The sequence below is a fragment of the Staurois parvus genome, unplaced genomic scaffold, assembly GCF_062004578.1.
Source record: "Staurois parvus isolate SC_StPar_1 unplaced genomic scaffold, SC_StPar_1.0 ptg000468l, whole genome shotgun sequence".
Lineage (NCBI taxonomy): Eukaryota > Metazoa > Chordata > Amphibia > Anura > Ranidae > Staurois > Staurois parvus.
The window spans coordinates 5,887,424-5,906,998 of record NW_028318264.1 but is presented as its reverse complement, the minus strand read 5'-3'; the positions used below and the strand labels follow the sequence as shown (position 1 = coordinate 5,906,998).

Genomic DNA, 19,575 nt, shown 5'->3' with positions numbered 1-19,575 from the left:
TTATATCACAAACAAAAAAACAGTAGTGATCAAATACCACCAAAAGAAAGCTCTATTTGTGTGGATAAAAAAGGACTTATATTTCATTTGGGTACAGTGTTGCATGACCACGTAAATACCAGTTGAAATAGCACAGTGACAAATAGCAAAAAATGGCCTGCTCATTAAGGGGGGTAAATCTTCCGGAGGGCAAGTGGTTAATGTTGCTGATCATATAACTTAATGTCTTAGGCTGGCCATACAATGCAAATGTCAGTTCAATAACCACAGGTAGAAGCATCTTCCCAAGTGAATTCCTGAAGGATACCCCTGTTAATCATATTACATGCCTGATGAATTGAAGTAGCACACACAGTTAACCTTTTACTTGCTTAGGATTGGGAAGGTCACACATAGATTTTCTAATAAATTGGAAAATCTTTCAGAGCGTTAACAAGTACTTCCCTTATAAGCAATTACTGTCTCCTGGGGTAACCTTCAATGGACACTGAAATATGGCAAGATTGTGAAATGTGTAGCTGCATTAAATTTTGGAACTGTTAAAAGTCCATTCCATGGTTATATTTAATTTTTTTTCAGTTACGGGGTGGGGGTCCTGTTGTCCCTGTTGATTTCTTTATTTTTATATGATGGCAAGTGCAATACGTCTAAAACTCCAAGGTAAGATGTACCGAAAAAATAAATCAAAATAAAGCAGTGTTTCCATAAAATAAATGTCCTTCAGATACAGATTGTGAAACCTGCAAACAAACACAGCAAATGGCTACTGATGAAGGCATTACACTAAAACACATTGATTGGTGACATCATCATGCACACATAAGGCATGCGGAGGAGATTCACTGGCTGCTCCATCTTGTGTTGGTGAGTGAGGAGTACATTGATTCCCCCACTTTTATCTGGTGGTCACTCAGCAGCCATATTAAGATACTTGTGATTAGGTTAATGCTACTAAAGACTGCCATAGGCAGCTCAAATCTCAGCCGGTTCAGCAGGGACTGGCCATGATTCAAACCAGGTATGGGCAGGCTGAATGTACTGAAGTTGATCAATCGATCAACTTGAGTACAACCAGCCTGTCAGGTTTTACATGCGATTATTGCTAGTGGCTATTATAGCCTCTAGCAGTAATCATTGTGTTCTGGTGCAAATGGCTCCCCCTGCCCCCCCGCAGGGAAACCAGTGGTTGTAGAAAAGGAAATCACACCGTCTTTGGCCAGCTTTAGGCACTTTTAAAATGTGAGTTGTTTTCTTATACAAAAAAAAAAACATTATTCTATGAGAAGCAATATTCAAAGGTTTTGAGCCATGATAGATAAATTTAACAAGCCAAAGGGAATAAATAACAGAAGCTCAATGAAAGGGTTTAACTAAACTTTAACAAAATACTCACTTGGAGATTTACAGAAGTGTAGAGACAATTCTCCTTTTTGAAGATCTACAGAAGTGTAGGGACATATTTATGAAGAAGATAATTTTACATTCACCATTCTCTGCTTTTGAATCTTCTAGGTGAATGTGCTTTAAATGAAAGTGATTGTTTCACCACCAGTGAATGTTGAAAGTCACATGCATTGCTTTATAAATAAGCCCCCAGGAGTAAGGTATAAATTACTTGTATATCTGTGTCTTGCATCTGATCAGATGACTTCTTTGGTGATGATTCTTTCATTTGAAATGTTGCAGAATTTAAGGAACAGAGGTGTGTCGCACAGCAGAAGCATAATGGGAGCAAACTCTAACTAACATCTATCCTGAAGGAAGCCACTGAGGTACGTGTAATTATAACGTTACACTTTTCTCCCTTTAGATCTACTAAAACATCTTCTTTTTCCCTGATACAGAGAGATCACGCGACGAGCCACCTGCCAATCAGGGAAGAGGCACTGCCCAGAAAGTCGGCATTTTCTTCGGCAAGCCTTTCAACTTTTGCAGCCTCAGAGTGACCCTTGTACCAGCTCCAGAGAGGGGGAATTACCTACTCCACACATCTCTGCAAGGATATCTCTTGCCTGTGGGACTTCATCTTCACCCCACGAGGGCGCTTCATCTCCACATTTTCCAGCTCCTATCCATTTTCTGACCAGAAAGATAGGGGAATCTTCAGGATATTTTATACACATGCGTATTACCAATACGCTTCTGGTTAGTGCGCATTTCTATCATTTGCACTGGAGAACAGCGAGCACTATTACAGAACTGCATTTCATTTATGATTTAAATTCCATTATTTTATGTTTGGTTTTATTTCTATATTATTATTGTTGCCTACATTAGGGCAACACCACACAGCGCTGCATTTTATATTTGTACATTTATCATGGGACTTCTTATGTGTTTTCCTTGAATGTTCAGCTGCTGACATTTTGGAGCGCTCACTGTAGCCTATTTATGTAATAAGTACAATCCATTTCTGCATATTTGAAAAATATAAGGTCACGAAAAGAGTATTAGATAAAATGTATCTTTATCTGGAAAAAAATAGGAAAAGTAATTTTTATACCTAAAATTTAAATATCTTACTGTTTTGGGAAAATGCCCAGTTAAGAAATGAAACTCCTGATGACTAAACTCCAGATGTTAACTCCGAAAGCCGAGACCCATTTTTAAACTAGGAACAAATAATATAGGCTCTCTTTGCTTAACAGAGAATGCCTTTATATTTATTTTTTTCCCTATTGTTTAGCCCTGTAGTAGTTTGATGTAGAGGTAGAGAAAAAAATCTTCCAACTATAGCACTTTAGTCTATAAATCATTTTCAGAAGTAGGCATTTTAGACAAAACTTTATTTTAATACACAAGTGCAGCAATATCCTAAAAGTAGCACTAACATTTCGAAAAAGCATATTTGACTTGAATAAAAAAGACAATTAGGATGGTTATGTCCAAATGTTTCTCAAGGCTGTTGATCACGCTGAAAAGGGGTATAAACGTCAGAAAGCAGTCAGACACTCAGGTATCATGGAGAGCGGTAAGATAATACACAGATACATCCAGAACCACCTGGGGGGAAACAGTAGACATTGGACAAAGTTTCTTAAAGCGTATGCGAGGCAAATTTACAAAAAAATGTAGTACATCTCTGCAATACATGCACATTTCCCCATGTTTTATCCCTTTAAAGACCTGACAAGAAGAGAAAAATACCAGTTGATCTGCCAGAAACTCACGCAGCTTCTAAATTTGTCTTGTGAAATGACCTGCAATGCCTTTCTGTGGACTGAAAAGAATTACTTTGTTTCAGCTCTGCCTAGTTGTCTGTTGTTAACTACTAATTCCTGCCCATTCTCCTAATATTCACAACATAGGAATTAATTGTTCTGTAGTACAACATAAGAAGTGGAAGCACTCCTTGAAATAGCACAGGACAGGAGTGCACAGGGCAGCTCTGAATTTATGGTGCAGTCATTTTTTGCACCTAACAGATAGATATAACAACATTATTTCAATTGTGTATTAACATACCAAAAGGGAGCACATAATAGATAGTCATTGCTAGAGTTAACCTTATAATACAAGGAGTGTTGGCTAATGCTGACATTAATGAGCAAGTCTAGTCATCATTTTTTTATAAAAGAAAAGCAAGGAATGGGAAAGATGCAAAGACCCACTACGAATTTTTGAATATTAGCGGAACTTGTGCTGAATGAAATATCTAGGCTGTCATTGTTGATATTTCTTTTGAAAATTGTGTTCACTACACTACCATGCTAATACATTGATTTTAAGATTTTGAGTTACTAAATTAGCTTGGCTTGGCTCGTGGGCTGGTATTCATGTATAGATGAATCTGTGCTTGGAATAAACAACCTCCAGGGCTGCTTGCTGGATGGTATTGGCATGGCAGGAGGACCACACCTTGGTCAGACCTGTAACTATGGAAATACCCACCAACATGTCTTGAATGCCAAGCTGGTAACCTCAGATGGGACCCTACATCATTTCCATTCTGAACCAATGGTTTTCAGATTCCATTTTTGTAGTAATGATATTAAGTCCTTGGTTAAGCTGTAAAGCTTTGAAGTAGAAATTTGACTTTTGCATGACAGACCTTTAATGACCCTTTTGTAACTAGAAGATTACTTGATGACCATTTGGTAGCAGAAAATGATAAGTCTAGTTGTGATATATCTCTAGGTTGTTTACAATCCAACAGGAATAGTCATCTTACATGTATTTTTGAAAGTAAGTTTTATTTTTAAAAAAATATGTTCTTAGCCATACTGAATAGTAAGTAACAGCAACAAAGGAATCTACAGAGCTAAATATACTATATTGCCAAAAGTATTGGTCGGCCTGCCTTTACACACACATGAACATTAATAGAATCTCAGCCTTAGACCATAGGGTTCAATATTGAGTTAGCCCACCCTTTGCAGCTATAACAGCTTCAACTCTTCTGGGAAGGCTGTCCACAAGGTTTAGGAGTGTGTCTATGGGAATGTTTGACCATTCTTCCAGCAATGCATTTGTGAGGTCAGGCACTGAATTAAGAATAGAAGGCCTGACTCACAGTCTCTTCTTTAATTCATCCCAAAGGTGTTCTATCAGGTTGTGGTCAGGACTGGTGCGCAGTCTTGTTGGAACAGGAAGGGGCCATCCCCAAACTGTTCCCACAAAGTTGGGAGCATGAAATTGTCCAAAATGTCTTGGTTTGCTGATGCCTTAAGATTTCCCTTCACTGGAACTAAGGGGCCAAGCCCAACCTCTGAAAAACAGGCCCACACCATAATCCCCCCCCTCCACCAAACTTTACACTTGGGACAATGCAGTCAGGCAAGTGCCGTTCTCCTGGAAACCGCCAAACCCAGAAACGTCTGTTGTGTTCTCTGCAGTGAAGAATTACACTTCTCTGTCTGGCAATCCATCTCCGCTGCTCTAGAGTCCAGTGGCAGCGTGCTTTACACCACTTCCTCCAATGTTTTGCATTGCACTTGGTGATATAAAGCTTGGATGCAGCTGCTCAGCCATGGAAACCCATTCCATGAAACTCTCTACGCACTGATGTACTAATCTGAAGGCCACATGAAGTTTGGAGGTCTTTAGCTACTGACTGTGCAGACAGTTGGCGACTTCTGCACACTGTAGATTTCAGCATGCACTGACCTCGCTCTGTCATTTTACGTGGCCTACCACTTTTTGGCTGAGTTGCTGTTGTTCCCCGTTTGTTATAATACCACTAACAGTTGACCATGAACTATTAAATAGCAAGGAAATTTCACAAATGGACTTATTGCACAGGTGGCAACCTATCACGGTACCAAGCTCTTGAGACCCATTCTTTCACAAGTGTTTGTAGAAGCAGTCTGCATGACTAGGTGCTTGATTTTATACACCTGTGGCCAGGGGCGGACTGACAACTCATGGGGCCCCTGGGCAATAGGGGATCATGGATCCTCGCCCACACTCAAACCACATCCAAAAAAGCCTACGAAAGGTACCAGGGGCATCTCATGGGGCCCCCTACTGACCCAGGGCCCTCGGGCAGTGCCCAAGTTTTCGAATGGTCAGTCCGCCCCTGCCTGTGGCCATGGAGGTGATTGGAACACCTGAATCCAATTATTTGGAGGGGCGTCCCAATACTTTTGGCAATATAGTGTATATTTGCTAGGATGCAATTTCCAGATTAATTCCCTTTTATGACTCATCTAAATAACATAACTTGACCTAAAATGTCTAGTTACATGGATTGGCCAGGCCAAGCTATGTAGCATTTTATTTAACCACTATAGCTCTTTATACCCTTAGTGGAATAGAGCAATTTGTACATTTCTACTATTTGGCAATAACACTGTCCCTAACAATGTCATTGCTTAGGATAAAAAGGTAATACATACATTGTTTTTGTTGGACAAATTCGGCTTTCTTTTTGCATATTGTCTTGCTAAATGTCTATGTAATCTATAGACAAAAAAAAGATGTAAAAATGTTTCTATCTTGACCAGTGTTAGTCAAAAAAGTAGTTTTATTTTTAAAAAGTATAAATTTTAATTTATAATTTGGCTTATTTAAAATGACATTATATATTTATGCAAATGCATAAACACATTTTATATAGATTTATAAATATTTTTTTAATTTTTTATATATGTTTACTGTGACACTGAAAAAAAACAAATTAGTAAAAATGTAAATCTTCATTGTAAAAACAAAATAGGAATGATCTAAACAATGAAAGCTAAGGGGCGAAGGAGGTACTTTGGCTGAATAGGGTTATCTTTTTTTATTTTTTAAATTAACTTGTAAGGTTTCTTTAATTGATATGATATGCAGAATAAAGGTCAGACCTTTTATCTACGTATCAGTGAAATAGTATCTACAGTGTAACATTACATTTGTACATTGCATCACATGGACACTTGCAGACTATCTGCAAGTGTCATTTTACTCAGGAGCAGCTGCAATTGGACAACCACTCCTGCTATGTAATACCTCTGAAATTGAAAATAACTGCAGTCATTTTGGCAGCTGATAATTGCCAGTTGTAGCTGTGTAAAAACTCTGACAGGTCAAGAGGAGCTGAATGTAGAGGATAATTCTTAGAAACGTTGTTGACAACATTTGTCTCCTACTTTTAACATCCTCAAGTGCCAAGATCAAGGATCTGGCTATTTAATGTGGCAAGAATGCACGGAGTACCTGTACGAACGTACACAAACTTTGCCAGGTTAATCTGTCTCCTCATACATATTTCAGCAATGTTTTTAGGTGCTTTCCTGGAGTTCAGCTGTAAATTTGAAAATTAAAAACCTGGATCTTTTACTGGTTTGTTAATAAAGGCAGACTGTCACCCTTCAGTTATTTAACATTGGTAAATAAAATCCGATTGAGCGCTATGGGCTCTTGCACTTTGCAATTTGACTGTGCATTATTGAATAAGCTGCTATTGTAATGTTTATCTTCTTGAAATAAATTTCATCTCATTCTTTCCTTTAAAAGGTATTGAACAGAAAACTGACATATTATGCAACCATGCATATACTTTAACAATATAGTTCCTCATTCATGCAATCATAGTAAAAATGGTTGGGACATACTCTGAAATTGAAGTTTGTAGAATATAAAATACACAGTTAAAACAGCCCTAGTTGGGCCAGTGATTTAATAAAAAAATGTTAAACTTCCCCATGACTGTTATTGAACCCATAGATATTTAATTATTCTATTTAGGACTGGTAACACATGCATTTTATATTGGCAGTGTATTTCTGGAAAATTAGACAAAAAGTTTGTTATCAAGATTTTTACATTTCAGTTAATAATTCTTTTACTTTTTTGGCACTATAACGAAGGACATATCCCTGTAATTTCCTTTTTGGCATGTTTTGTAGAGTTTAAAATTGTATCATGTATGCACACTGAGGCATCCAAACCATTTATAATGACCCATTGTACCATGAAAATAATGTTTTTAATTAATGTAGCCACCCTGTCCTAAACAGGGGCTACTATTAATATTTAGTCTTGCTGGGTGGTAGACTACCTACCTGACATATAGTCTACTTGATCATTTGGTGCTTCCTGTGAATTCAGTGGAGCTGTGGCTTCTCCTTTTTGCTTGTAGGTGTCACAGGGATTGCTGGTATTAGTATTAGAAACTACGGTAAAACTGACCTAAGAATATTCATACTTCCCTTAGCCAACCAGTAGGAGGTTTATGCCAACGGTAAATGCTAGGGGAGAGTATAAATATATGAAGAGGGCTAAGTGATCTTCTGCCTAGGCTCTGGGGTGGGAGTATGAGGAGCAGCTGGATGATTAGGCCTGAATCCTGGGGCCTCTATATGTGCCTGGAGCCGAAGTCTGTCCAATGAGTACTGTGCTTGAGGTTCTGTGGTTTGGGAGTCTGGTTGAGAACATGAGAGGAACTATTGATGTTTGAGATGAAGTACCAGAGGTCAATCTATCACAGTCATCACAAAGGTCCTGGGTGAGGAACCTGTGGAGAGCCTGGAAACTGTCAATATGGGAGTTTCAAGACTACTGCAGCTGCTAATAGAAAGATTTGATTGCTGATGGAAATGACTTCTACTAAGAAGGTACAAATTGCTGGAATCAGCTTAAAGGCTCTTTTCTGTACTGGTGTCTCTTCCTTTCATGTTATTGAGTCTGTAGGCCAGTAACAGGTGTTTTGAACTCCCTACCGGTCCCTCCCGGGAGTTTTGAGTGAGGGTCAATAGACTCCTTTTTGTTTTGCCTCTTAAACTGACTGCTACCCCTCTGTTCATGCCCCACTATTGCCCCCCCCCATATTTCTGGTGGTACCACCATGCTTCCAAGAGTCAGGGGGTGCTACATTTGTCAATTAAACCAATACAAACACTTTAAGCATTTTGTATATATCCACATACGATTAGGGTCCACTTGAGGATGGCCTGCCATGTTTAACACTGGCTGGCAAAGATAAGCAGGTCTGATAAAAAGCAGGGATGTTCCTGTCCTGTAAATGATCAACACATACTCAGTCTTAGCCTAATGTATTCCCAGAGCTCATGTATTATACAACATGTGCAGTAAAATGATTCTTAACTGATCCTTCCGACTGTCACATAAGAGTACATTCTCACTCTTTCTCCAATCTGTAACTCAACAAATTAGTGATATTTTAGTTATAGCTTGAACCTGGTAGATTGAGTCAGCCCCTGGCTTTTATGGGTCTTGTTTAACCTGGCAGCAAAAGATTGCTGTGATAATTCCATGACTCTGTTCCTTTCCATCTTGGAGTTATAGGCGTTCCTGTCCACCTTTGTGTATTTCAGCAACTTCGGTTGCATTATTCAAAATATATATAAAAATACAACAGGGAGAGTGAAAACCTCTCATAATATCACAGCAGGTGGACAGAACCCAGGAGCTGAAGCATAGAGGTCTCACCAATAAAGTCAACAAGTCTTATAAAAAAAAAATAACAGTATTATGCATATTCACTATTTAAACACTAAATTATCAAAGTCCCTGGTCCTTAAAAAAACTGATGGTGTTAGATAGTGTAATCTCTGTAAAAGGTCTTTGTGAATACCTACAATGTTTGATAGGGTATTTCTGTGTGTAGGCACACATGTATGTGCATTTACTTATCAATTGTAATAGTAAATATGCAGAGACAAATGGTACACAGAAAGCTCCAAGAATTTGATATCTGGTTTCAGCTTTAGCCACCTTTTATCGCATATTTTTCAAAATGAAAAGCCCCCTGTCTAAGCTTTGAGACTCTAAGAGACCAGCTATTGTCTACTTTATATGGCACAGCAAAGGAAAATAAGGCAACATCACCTATGGCAAAACAATTATTCTTCATTTACAAGAATAAGGTGCCACATATGCTTCTACATTGGCCATAGTATTCTAAATGGGTTGCTAATCTAGAATGCACCACAAGGGTTTTAAACACATATGAGTACTGTTTCTTCTGTGCACTGTATTGGATTAACAGACAAAAGCAGATATATACAGGTCACTTTAGGTAAATGAAAAAAAGCATTTAGTCTTTTAGGTAGAAAAAATTAATTGATATGTTTATGTTCACCTTGATATGTTTGCCATGTTCCATACACATGCACAATGGATATATGCATGTCCGTAGTACTGATACAATAGGAATATCGCAGTAGTCACACATTCCTTATGTCTGACCACTATTACATTTTATAACCACCTTTAAAGATAATTCAAGGCAAAATAAAATAGTAATAAGCAAAATAAACATCAATATGCCTATGTCTGCTTATGTTTTTGATGGAAAAGAAGTTAACTCCTCGCAGTTTAAGCTGCAACAGGAAAATAAGACTTCTTATTATAAGTCTTGCTTCTGTCTTGTCCATAAACTGGTATTTACGGATAATGCAATGATGGCTGCTCCCTCCATGCACATAGTGATCTGAATAAAAACATTTACACATCTGCAAGCTGTGGTACAGGTTCTTCAGCTCACAAGCAAATAAAAACCTGGCCTGACATTATGTAATTGTACCTGCAGTTTGCACCCTAACTAAAAGTTCCTTTTTTCTCACCTACATTAGGAAATGATCTATTCATTATCATCTAAATTCTAGTATACACTACCATTCAAAATTGAACAATTGCATCAAAAACACTCAATAAAATGTCATTTGAGTGACCCATAGCTGAAAATCAGGTTTAGTGCTTCCACTCCCCACCTTAGCCTGCTTACAGTGGCTTTTGCTAGCTTTGAGTTGACCTATACGTAAAATCTAAAGTTCACTAAAGTTCAATTGTCCAATAGAGATACATTAACAGTTTAAAGAGAAAAATAACTCTAGAAGTTGTGTAAAAAAAGAAAAAAATAAAAGCAAGCAGAGGGCAAAGAACGATTCACCAGTTTTGCCTGTGGTCTCCCTGAATCATTCTTCCCACTACATACATTGTATTTATCAAGCCTTGATCTTTATTATGGGGTAGATTTACTAAAACAGGCACACTCAGAATCTGGTGCAACTGTGCATGGTAGCCAATCAGCTTCTAACTTCAGCTTGAGCAATTAAAGTGATTCTAAAGCTTACATTTTAACAAACATGTTATACTTACCTATTCTGTGCAACGGGTTTGCACAGAGCAGCCCTGATTCTCCTTTTTGGGTCCCCCCCTGCGGCAGTCCTGGCTCCTCCTCCCTAAACTATTTGGTTTCTATGTTTCCAGATTTTGCATGCTGCAGTTTTAGTTTTAGTAAATAACCCCGTGTCTCTATATGAAGGCAGCCATCTTGGAGGAAGGGTTTTGCTTCCTCATGTCAGACCTTCCAGGAAGAGTAACAATGAGCAGCACAGTGGTGATATCACCAAATCTTCAGAGAGGCAGGAGTGCCTCTAATGTCACATTGTAGATAAACAGCTCTGAGTCTGCAGGCACAGTCATACACACACCAAGCAGCACACTGACATTTTTGAGGAGGAATTCCAGACAAAGGGTAAATTATTTAGGGTACTGCTTAGTCGCATTTAACATTTCTAAATGTTTCCTACAACATAGGAAAATCTTCAAGTTTTGCCTGCAGTTCTAAAATAATGTGGCAAATCAGTTCAGTAAGCGTTTCATTCCTAATTAAAAGCAGCAGAACATTTCCAGACATGTGGCAGCACCTAGGCACACTTTGTTCTTCTAGTCTCACAAGAGCCTATTAGGAATTGGATGAAAAAGTAAGCAGCTGCAGAATGCTAACTGTAATTTTATTAATGAAAGCTGGCTATACAGTGAGGAACAGAAGTATTTGAACACCCTGCGATTTTGCAAGTTCTCCCACTTAGAAATCATGGAGGGGTCTGAAATTCACATTGTAGGTGCATTCCCACTCTGAGAGACAGAATTGAAAAAAAAAAAAAATTCAGGAAATTACATTGTATGATTTTTAAAGAATGTATTTGTTCTGCACTGCTGAACATAAGTATTTGAACACCTGAGAAAATCAGTGTTAATAATTGGTACAGAAGCCTTTGTTTGCAATTACAGAGGTCAAACGTTTCCTGTAGTTCTTGACCAGGTTTGCGCACACTGCAACAGGGATTTTGGCCCACTCCTCCACACAGATCTCCTCTAGATCTGTCAGGTTTCGGGGCTGTCAATTAGCAACACGGAGTTTCAGCTCCCTCCAAAGATGTTCTATTGGATTTAGGTCTGGAGACTGGCTAGGCCACTCCAGAACCTTGATATGCTTCTTACGGAGCCACTCCTTGGTTATCCTGGCTGTGTGCTTCGGGTCGTTGCCATGTTGGAAGACCCAGCCAAGACCCATCTTCAATGCTCTGACTGAGGGAAAGAGGTTGTTGCTCAAAATCTCACAATAAATGGCCCCATTCATTCTCTCCTTAATACAGTGCAGTCGTCCTGTCCCCTTCGCAGAAAAGCACCTCCAAAGCATGATGCTACTACCCCCATGCTTCACAGTAGGGATGGTGTTCTTGGGATGCAACTCATCCTTTTTCCTCCAAACACGACGAGTGAAGTTTAGACCAAAAAGTTCTACTTTGGTCTCATCTGACCATATGACTTTCTCCCATGCCTCCTCTGGATCATCCAGATAGTCATTGGCAAACTTCAGACGGGCCTGGAGATGTGATGACTTGAGCAGGGGAACCTTCCGTCCATGACGGCGTAGTGTTCTACCGACAGTGATCTCTGAAACTGTGGTCCCAGCTCTCTTCATGTCATTGACCAGCTCCTCCCTTGTAGTTCTGGGCTGATTCCTCACCTTTCTTATCATCAGTGATACCCCACGTGACATCTTGCATGGAGCCCCAGTCTGAGGGAGACTGACAGTCGTCTTTAGCCTCTTCCATTTTTTAACAATTGCTCCAACAGTTGATCTATTTTCACCAAGCTGCTTGGCAATTGCCCCGTAGCCCTTTCCAGCCTTGTGGAGGTCCACAATTTTGTCTCTGGTGTCTTTTGACAGCTCTTTGGTCTTGCCCATGGTAGTAGTTGGCATCTGACTGACTGTGGGGTGGACAGGTGTCTTTAAAGAGCTCAGACAGGTGCTACTAAGTTAGATTAATGAGTGGAGTAGAGGTGGACTTTTTAAAGGCAGAGTAACAGGTCTTTGAGAGACAGAATTCTTCCTGTTTCTTAGGTGTTTATATACTTATGTTCAGCAGTGCAAGATAAATAAATTCTTTAAAAATCATACAATGTGAATTTCTGAAATTTTTTTTTTTTTAATTCTCTCAGAGTGGGAATGCACCTACAATGTGTATTTCAGACCCCTCCATGATTTCTAAGTGGGAGAACTTGCAAAAGCGCAGGGTCACTGTACATTATGCTAATTTCAGCTGGTTTCTGATGAAGCAGCTGAAAATCGCTACATGGGTGACCCTGTCTCTACCCTCCCAGAAAACTGTTGGTCAAACATCAGCTGCATCCAATCACATGCAGCCACTATTTGGTTATTCTGACAGTCGCTGGAGCCAGCTTTCAGAATACAATAGCTACAGCAGGAGACTAACCCATCTGTGCAGTATAGCATGGATGGAGAATTCCATTAAATCTTTTTTATTCAGATAAAGGCAGGCCATATATTATGCAATTTTCTTTCCTTCAACAACAGGTTGGAGGAAAGAAAATTGCATGATTCCCTAATCACTATTGTGTTTTGCCAGTGAGGAGTGCAGAGAGCCTTCCTCACTGGCAGAATACAATGATCACTGCAGGCGGCTATAGCCACCGGCAGTGATCAGATGAAAAACCCGGCAGTCTATAAATTCATATAACAGTCACAACTTACTTGCCTCACACTGTTTGCAGGAAAATGTTCCTGGAGTTTAGGTCAGTTTTACAGAATGGTCTGGTAAAACACTCCATTTCATGATCATCTCATTATCACTGCTGTTATCACCATCATGCTGTAATTTTTAGATTGCCCAGCAACAGTAGAACAATAGAGATAAAATCCTTTAGCTACAACTCCAACGTAATACTGTGTCTAGCAGATCAATATGTACTATATATTGTGCAAATAGGGACAGCAAGAGTCTACATGCATGATGTCTTCTTGATGGAACATAATTATTGACTGTTCTCCTAAAGCTAGAAGTGAGTTCCTGCAATTTGCTTGCAACAGAGGCACTTTACCCTGCTCTTAACCAAAGGTCAGGTTACTTCTTATTACTCGCTGATTATTGGTTTTGTAGCATGAATTCGCATTTGAACAGTTGTGCATGTTAAAAAATAGCTTTTTAGTTTATAACTGATTTAAAAGCAAATGTACTGCAGATCTGGAAAGGTCCTCTTAAAGTCATAATTGGCCTTTTTTCATTAAAATGATCAATATCTTTTCTATAAATAGTTACATGTATTTTACGTCAGCACAGAATACAATGCATATGCACTATTTCTGAGTGAATTAAAAATTAATTTTGCCCCATCACTGAATCATTCACTCAACTTTTCATGAGAAATGTCAAAGATTACCTTATTGAAAAATATTAAGCTGTGTAGCATAATAAAATGTATCATTTTTAGCTATTAAAATATTCTGTATATTGTCAATCTCTTAAATTATTTACAAATAATAAACATTGTACAAGATAAAACACTATTGGTTTCCTTTTTACATGCAGTATGTTGGTTTTAACTAACTGTAGTCTAGATCACTAGTTTTGGCCCATTATTTCCATTGCAATAACACAGTGGAATGTAAAGTGACAGAAGGCACTCGAAAGACCCGAGTCCGGTGCTCTGATGATGAACACAAGAAATTCACAGTTCTGTCATCAAAAGTCTTTTCATCATCTTCTCTCTTTCAAGCTCACGTCTTCGTGCCTCCGAACTGAAGGAAAAAGGAAATGTGTTAATGTATGAGTAAAACATTAACAACTTATGATGGAATGTCTCTCAATTAGTAGCAAACTTCTAGTAGCTCAAAAAGTTTGCACATATTTAACCTAACAAATTTCTTTAGTCACAGTAAGGTGTCAGATACCCTCATTATATTTTAATGAAATGCTGTTAAAGTGACCCAAGCTCTAAAAAGAAATTGTATTGTAATTTCTTAATGTTGTAAAACATTAAGAAATTACTATCACAGCAAAGCAATAGAAGGGGCATTATCATGTTCAAGAAGTCCATTACACACTACAAGGTCCCTGATTCCGTCTAAGGAACGGTATACAGTGGTGAGTACAAGGACCTAGATTTCTGAGTGTAGGGACCTGCTGCCCTCTACTACCTGTAATTGTAAGTGTCTGTGCTTTTTACTGTCAGAGTTATTTACAGTATATACATCACTCCTGCCCCTGCTAGCTGGACCAGAAACTCCAGATTGGAGGACTTTGATATCATTATACAGTAGACTTCCTGAGAGAGAGAACTGAACCAAATGTCCTGTCCATGGAGTTGCAGCTGTTGTATTTTCAACTAGACCGGAAGAGACTATTTTAAACTACTAGCGAAGGACTAAAATGAAGAGTAAATAGGATGACTCTAAGTTTCAGTGCCACACCACAGTTCCTGCCCATAGGAAGTCCCCTTCTGGGCAATTTGGACAACAACAGAGGATACCCTTGTGACTACTGATCTTCTCTCCAGGTTTTCGACACAAAACAGATGCCACATCATCCTCAGGGGCCCCTGCAACTGGACTTTGCTGCAAGATACCTCTGTTAATAACTACATATACCCAGGTATATGTACACAATTCCACCAGGACTTCTATTGGGCCCTTGGCTGATAATAGCTGTTTATACATTGGATGTACAGTATGTACTGTTATTAATCTTTCCCTATATAAAACGTGTATCCTTTCTATACTCATGTGCACCTATATGTTTATGGTTAATATTATATTCTGCTTGCAGTAGTTCTTCTTGCCTCTATTGATTGGATTGTTGGTTAATTTCCCAAGAAGAACATCCCCTCTATTCAGAGAGGTCCTTTCCTGCGTGGAAACACTTGTCAGATTTATTATCAAACCCACTCTTTCACTTAGCAAAGACTCTGGTTCTCTTATTTACCTAATAGGTTTAGTACACTAACCTGTTTGAGAAGGGCCATTTCTCTTAGCCCCCACAAAAGTGGGCTACAAATGTATCACTTATGAATAGAGCATCCGTAGACAGCATTATAAGTACAATCTCATACTACTACTGCCTGCCTGTCTTGAATAGAGAACGCTATCAGACTAACTAGAACTTTTTGGCAAGAAACCTATTGCTCTGTAAATATGGCACCAGGGAAGTCTGCAGGACACATAAAATGAACAAGCGCATACTTGTGTCTTTGTCATGTGGAAGAGATTTCGTCATTATTTTCCTATACTTGCCAATCCTATATTTTTTCAAAATATAGGGAGGCAGTGAGATTTTGATTGTCAGTTTAGCAGGGTTTATTGACAACCATGTAATATTAATGCTGGATTTAAAGTAATTTAAAATAGGAGACATATTATATCTACCTGCTCTGTGCAATGGTTTTGTATAGAGAAGCCCAGATCTTTCTCTTCTGGGGTCCCCCACTGGTGCTCCTGGCTCTTTCTGCCTTCCACATGCCCCCTAGGAAGCCACTTGCTACAAGGGCACTCATTTGGGCTCAATCCTGAGCTGCACTGTGTGCGTCTATTGATGCACAAACTGCGGCTCAGCCCCCGCCCCTGCTCTCGTCACTGGATTTCATTGACAGCAACAGTAGCAAATGGCTTCTGCTGCTCTCACTGTGAGAGCAGTGAGGCATAAGAGATAGCAGCGCTGCTCTCGGGTACAACTCTGGATCGAGCTTAGGCTCAGGTAACTATTTGGGGGTGGTGAGGGAGGATAGCTGCACTTTAAAGTGTTTTCTACCTTAATGCAGAGAATGCAATAAGGTAAAAAAACCTTTAGCCTTTACCTACAGGGTTAGTGGATAATGGTGTCCGTTTATGGACCAGCGGTACTAGATCGCTGCTCAGTTCTCCGGCATTCTCGGAGAACACAGTTCTCCTGTGAATGCAGTTTATGAAGCAGTTCTCCGAACGAAGGGAGAACGGTCTCCAAACGCTGGAAAACGATCTACAAACTCTGAAAAACGGCTCATTTTACTATAATCTCACGAGATTACAGTAAAAGATCAGTTTACTAAGCAGAGGTAAATTATCTCTGCTTAGTTTTCGGTCCCTCTGATTCTCCAGCTCTGGGCTGGAGAATCTGAAGGGAGAACACAGATCTCCAGAGAAGGGCTGACATGATCTCCTGAGTGTCATAAACTGTGAATGACCAGAGAATAGCTGAGATCCGTTGAATCGCAGCTATTCTCTGTGTCATAAAAGGACACCTTAAACCTGTAGGTAATCCAGAGTTGTGCCCGAGAGCAGCGCTGCTCTCTCTTTCTTTCGCCTCACTGTTTTCACAGTGAGAGCAGCAGAAGCCATTTGCTACTGTTGCTGTCATTTTCAAGTAGTATCAGGGTCAAAATTATGAATTAAAAGACAGACTTAATTCAAAAACATCATGCTGTGTGGTTATAAAATTAGTACCTGTCCACTAAAGAAATGTGTGATGAATAAGCTCCCTGCAATGCTTGTGCTTGGTTCTTCAATTGCCTGGATGGCACCAGGTGAATTGCCGGTGACATTGCCGGTGACAATCTCTTTGGAGATGGCTGTGCAGAGGAGTACTGTTGTATTGGAGTCTCCAATAAATCGATCTAAAGAAAAAAAATATACCCCTTCTTTGATCCAGACATCAGTAAGCAGTACAAGTTTAAAATAGCAGGTGTATGTACATACAGGAGACTTGGTCTTTTTATCATTTCTATAAAAACCAATAGATATAAATAATCTTGTGATAAGTCGTTTCACTGGCCACCCAACCAATACACTGCTTCTATTACACTGGCTTGAATATCTGTGGTCTGCCTTTCTATGCTTTTCTTTATTTATGTTTTTTTTGTCAAATGTTATGTTTAATTATAACCCCCCTCCTCAATACTTTGGACCCATTACCTGTTCTTGGTTAATTTTACATGGGTGTGGGCTCCCTTTCATCACTCTCTCTCGTGGATGCCCATGTTATAGTGAATAGATAAACGGAAAGAGATGACATACATTTTTTATTTTTCAACTTTAAAAAATTAAAACGTACAGTTTGGTTCAACTAGGAGATGAAAATATTTTGCTTATTACTAAAAAGTAATTATTTGACTACTCAATTATAATTATATCACAGGTGCTCATGTGTTTCGTGTTGTGATTGTCTCTGTGTACCGGCACATAGTACTAGTGGGCAATGAAGTAGCAAACAATAGGAATTTTAATAAGGAAATGTTGTACAAGTGTGTCTTGCATATTACTAAATGCTAGCCAACATCTAACATCAAAACACACAAGACGAACAGCAGAAAAAGCTCAGGTATATCAATTCTGCCCTTTCTTAATTATTTTTTTCTTCATTTTTGTCTGATGATAGATCTATGTTAATTCCAAGCACCTTTAAATCCACTTACAGTAATTGACTCACTACCTCGAGGGGAAATCTGTTCCAAGCAACATCCACTGTTTATTGCAGCTATGATACATGCTTTACAGAACAGGGCTATAATAATCATACCATATAATCAACAATTTGTGAATATTTTGTCCAGTAATGATCCTTGCATTATCCTTTCATGCACTTAAGAGTTACAAATAAATATTACTTAGTAGATGTCCTGTAAATAATGCTTTGATTATATTTTACTTTATAGCAGCAAACACGAATAAATAAAGATGATAGGCCAAATATCTCTTCACCAAAACTAAGACTGGCCACACACATGGAGGTAGATGTCTTACTTGAAGGCCACGTTACTTACTGAAGGCCACATGTTACTTACTGAAGGCCACAAGGCTATATTGCCAGAAATGTAAAAAAAAATACTTTAAAATATATTGCCGAGTCACCATTGGAAAATACATTAGTGAGAGTTGAAAAAAATGCTATGGGTGCAGAAAAACACACTTCCATTCAAACATCAATTATTTTATCTTTGTTTGTTTTTGTGTATTGTGCTGTTATTTATTAGAAGTCAGTGGCTGTTTGGAATATATATCCTCATAGATTTGTTTTTAGTAGAAAAGGAATTAAGGATTTCCTGAGAGATTTATGGAAATGGCATGTGTCTGACATGGATGTGGTAGGAATCCAATAATAAAATAAATAATAAAATTCAGGTATTCATGATATAGGAAGAATGCAAGAATACTTAATGGACCAACATCAACACTAGATACATTACTGCTGGTTAACTTTTAGATAGAAATGCCATATTTAAAGCATACTGCCCTTTGAAACAGGATTATTTATGTAATAACGTAGTGTAAAAGTGCAATGACTGTATGCAATGTAACTTAACTTAAGACATGCAAACTGATAGTTTGCAATTAGGACTATACCAGACTGAAATCAAATTGGTTAATGGATACCTCGCTTTTCTTTGTCATAAAGATTTACACAATTGTATTAAACATTTCAAGCAGCAATTAAGGCTTCTCTTTATGAACCATAGCAGCACTACAGCTGTACACACTGGGATCAAACCTGACATATACCATAAATGCAATATTTCAATTCTGTGCTACTGTCAGGATTGAAAATAATATATAGCCAGTATCAAATGTTTTCTTTAACGCTAATGTACATTTTTTTTTACTATGCAGCACCTGACACATAACATAACTATAATGAAGTGCGTTCCTATGTCCAGCAGGATGCTGCATAGTGTAGGAATCTTCTCACATCTGTAGCTGGGTCAGGAGCGGACTGACCATTCGAGCCCTTGGGCACTGCCCGAGGGCCCAGGGTCAGTAGGAGGCCCCATGAAATGCCCCTGGTACTTTTTATAGGCTTTTTTGGGTGTGCTTTGAGTGTGGGCAAGGACATAGGGGCCCCATGATCCCCTATTGCCCAGGGGCCCCATGAGTTGTCAGTCCACCCCTGAGCTGGGTTGACCCCACAGTGCAGATATTTCTTTGCTGCTGTGGTTAACATCAGCTGCTACGACTGCCAAAGAGTTGTGCCACTCACTCACCTCTTCCACTCACCTCCTCCATTCTTAGACCTGGTACTATTCTTTTCCAGGATGCAAAGTGTTCTGTGAATGGAGGAGATGGATCCAGTCATT

At 38.9% G+C, this 19,575-nt stretch overlaps 1 protein-coding gene across 2 annotated transcripts in view; it reads right to left on the bottom strand.

Moving 5' to 3' along the window:
* Nucleotides 1-2,765: 2,765 nt before the first annotated feature.
* EPB41L4B (erythrocyte membrane protein band 4.1 like 4B) overlaps nucleotides 2,766-19,575 on the bottom strand; it is a 566,800-nt gene continuing 549,990 nt past the window's right edge. For both annotated transcript variants that reach the window (XM_089689066.1, XM_089689067.1), the window contains 3 exons: nucleotides 16,952-17,121; nucleotides 14,086-14,275; nucleotides 2,766-3,003 (listed from right to left, as the gene is read on the bottom strand). In XM_089689066.1, coding sequence (XP_089545192.1) covers nucleotides 14,206-14,275; nucleotides 16,952-17,121 — 240 coding nt within the window. In that variant the 3' untranslated portion in view covers nucleotides 2,766-3,003; nucleotides 14,086-14,205. The remainder of the gene's footprint in view (nucleotides 3,004-14,085; nucleotides 14,276-16,951; nucleotides 17,122-19,575) is intronic.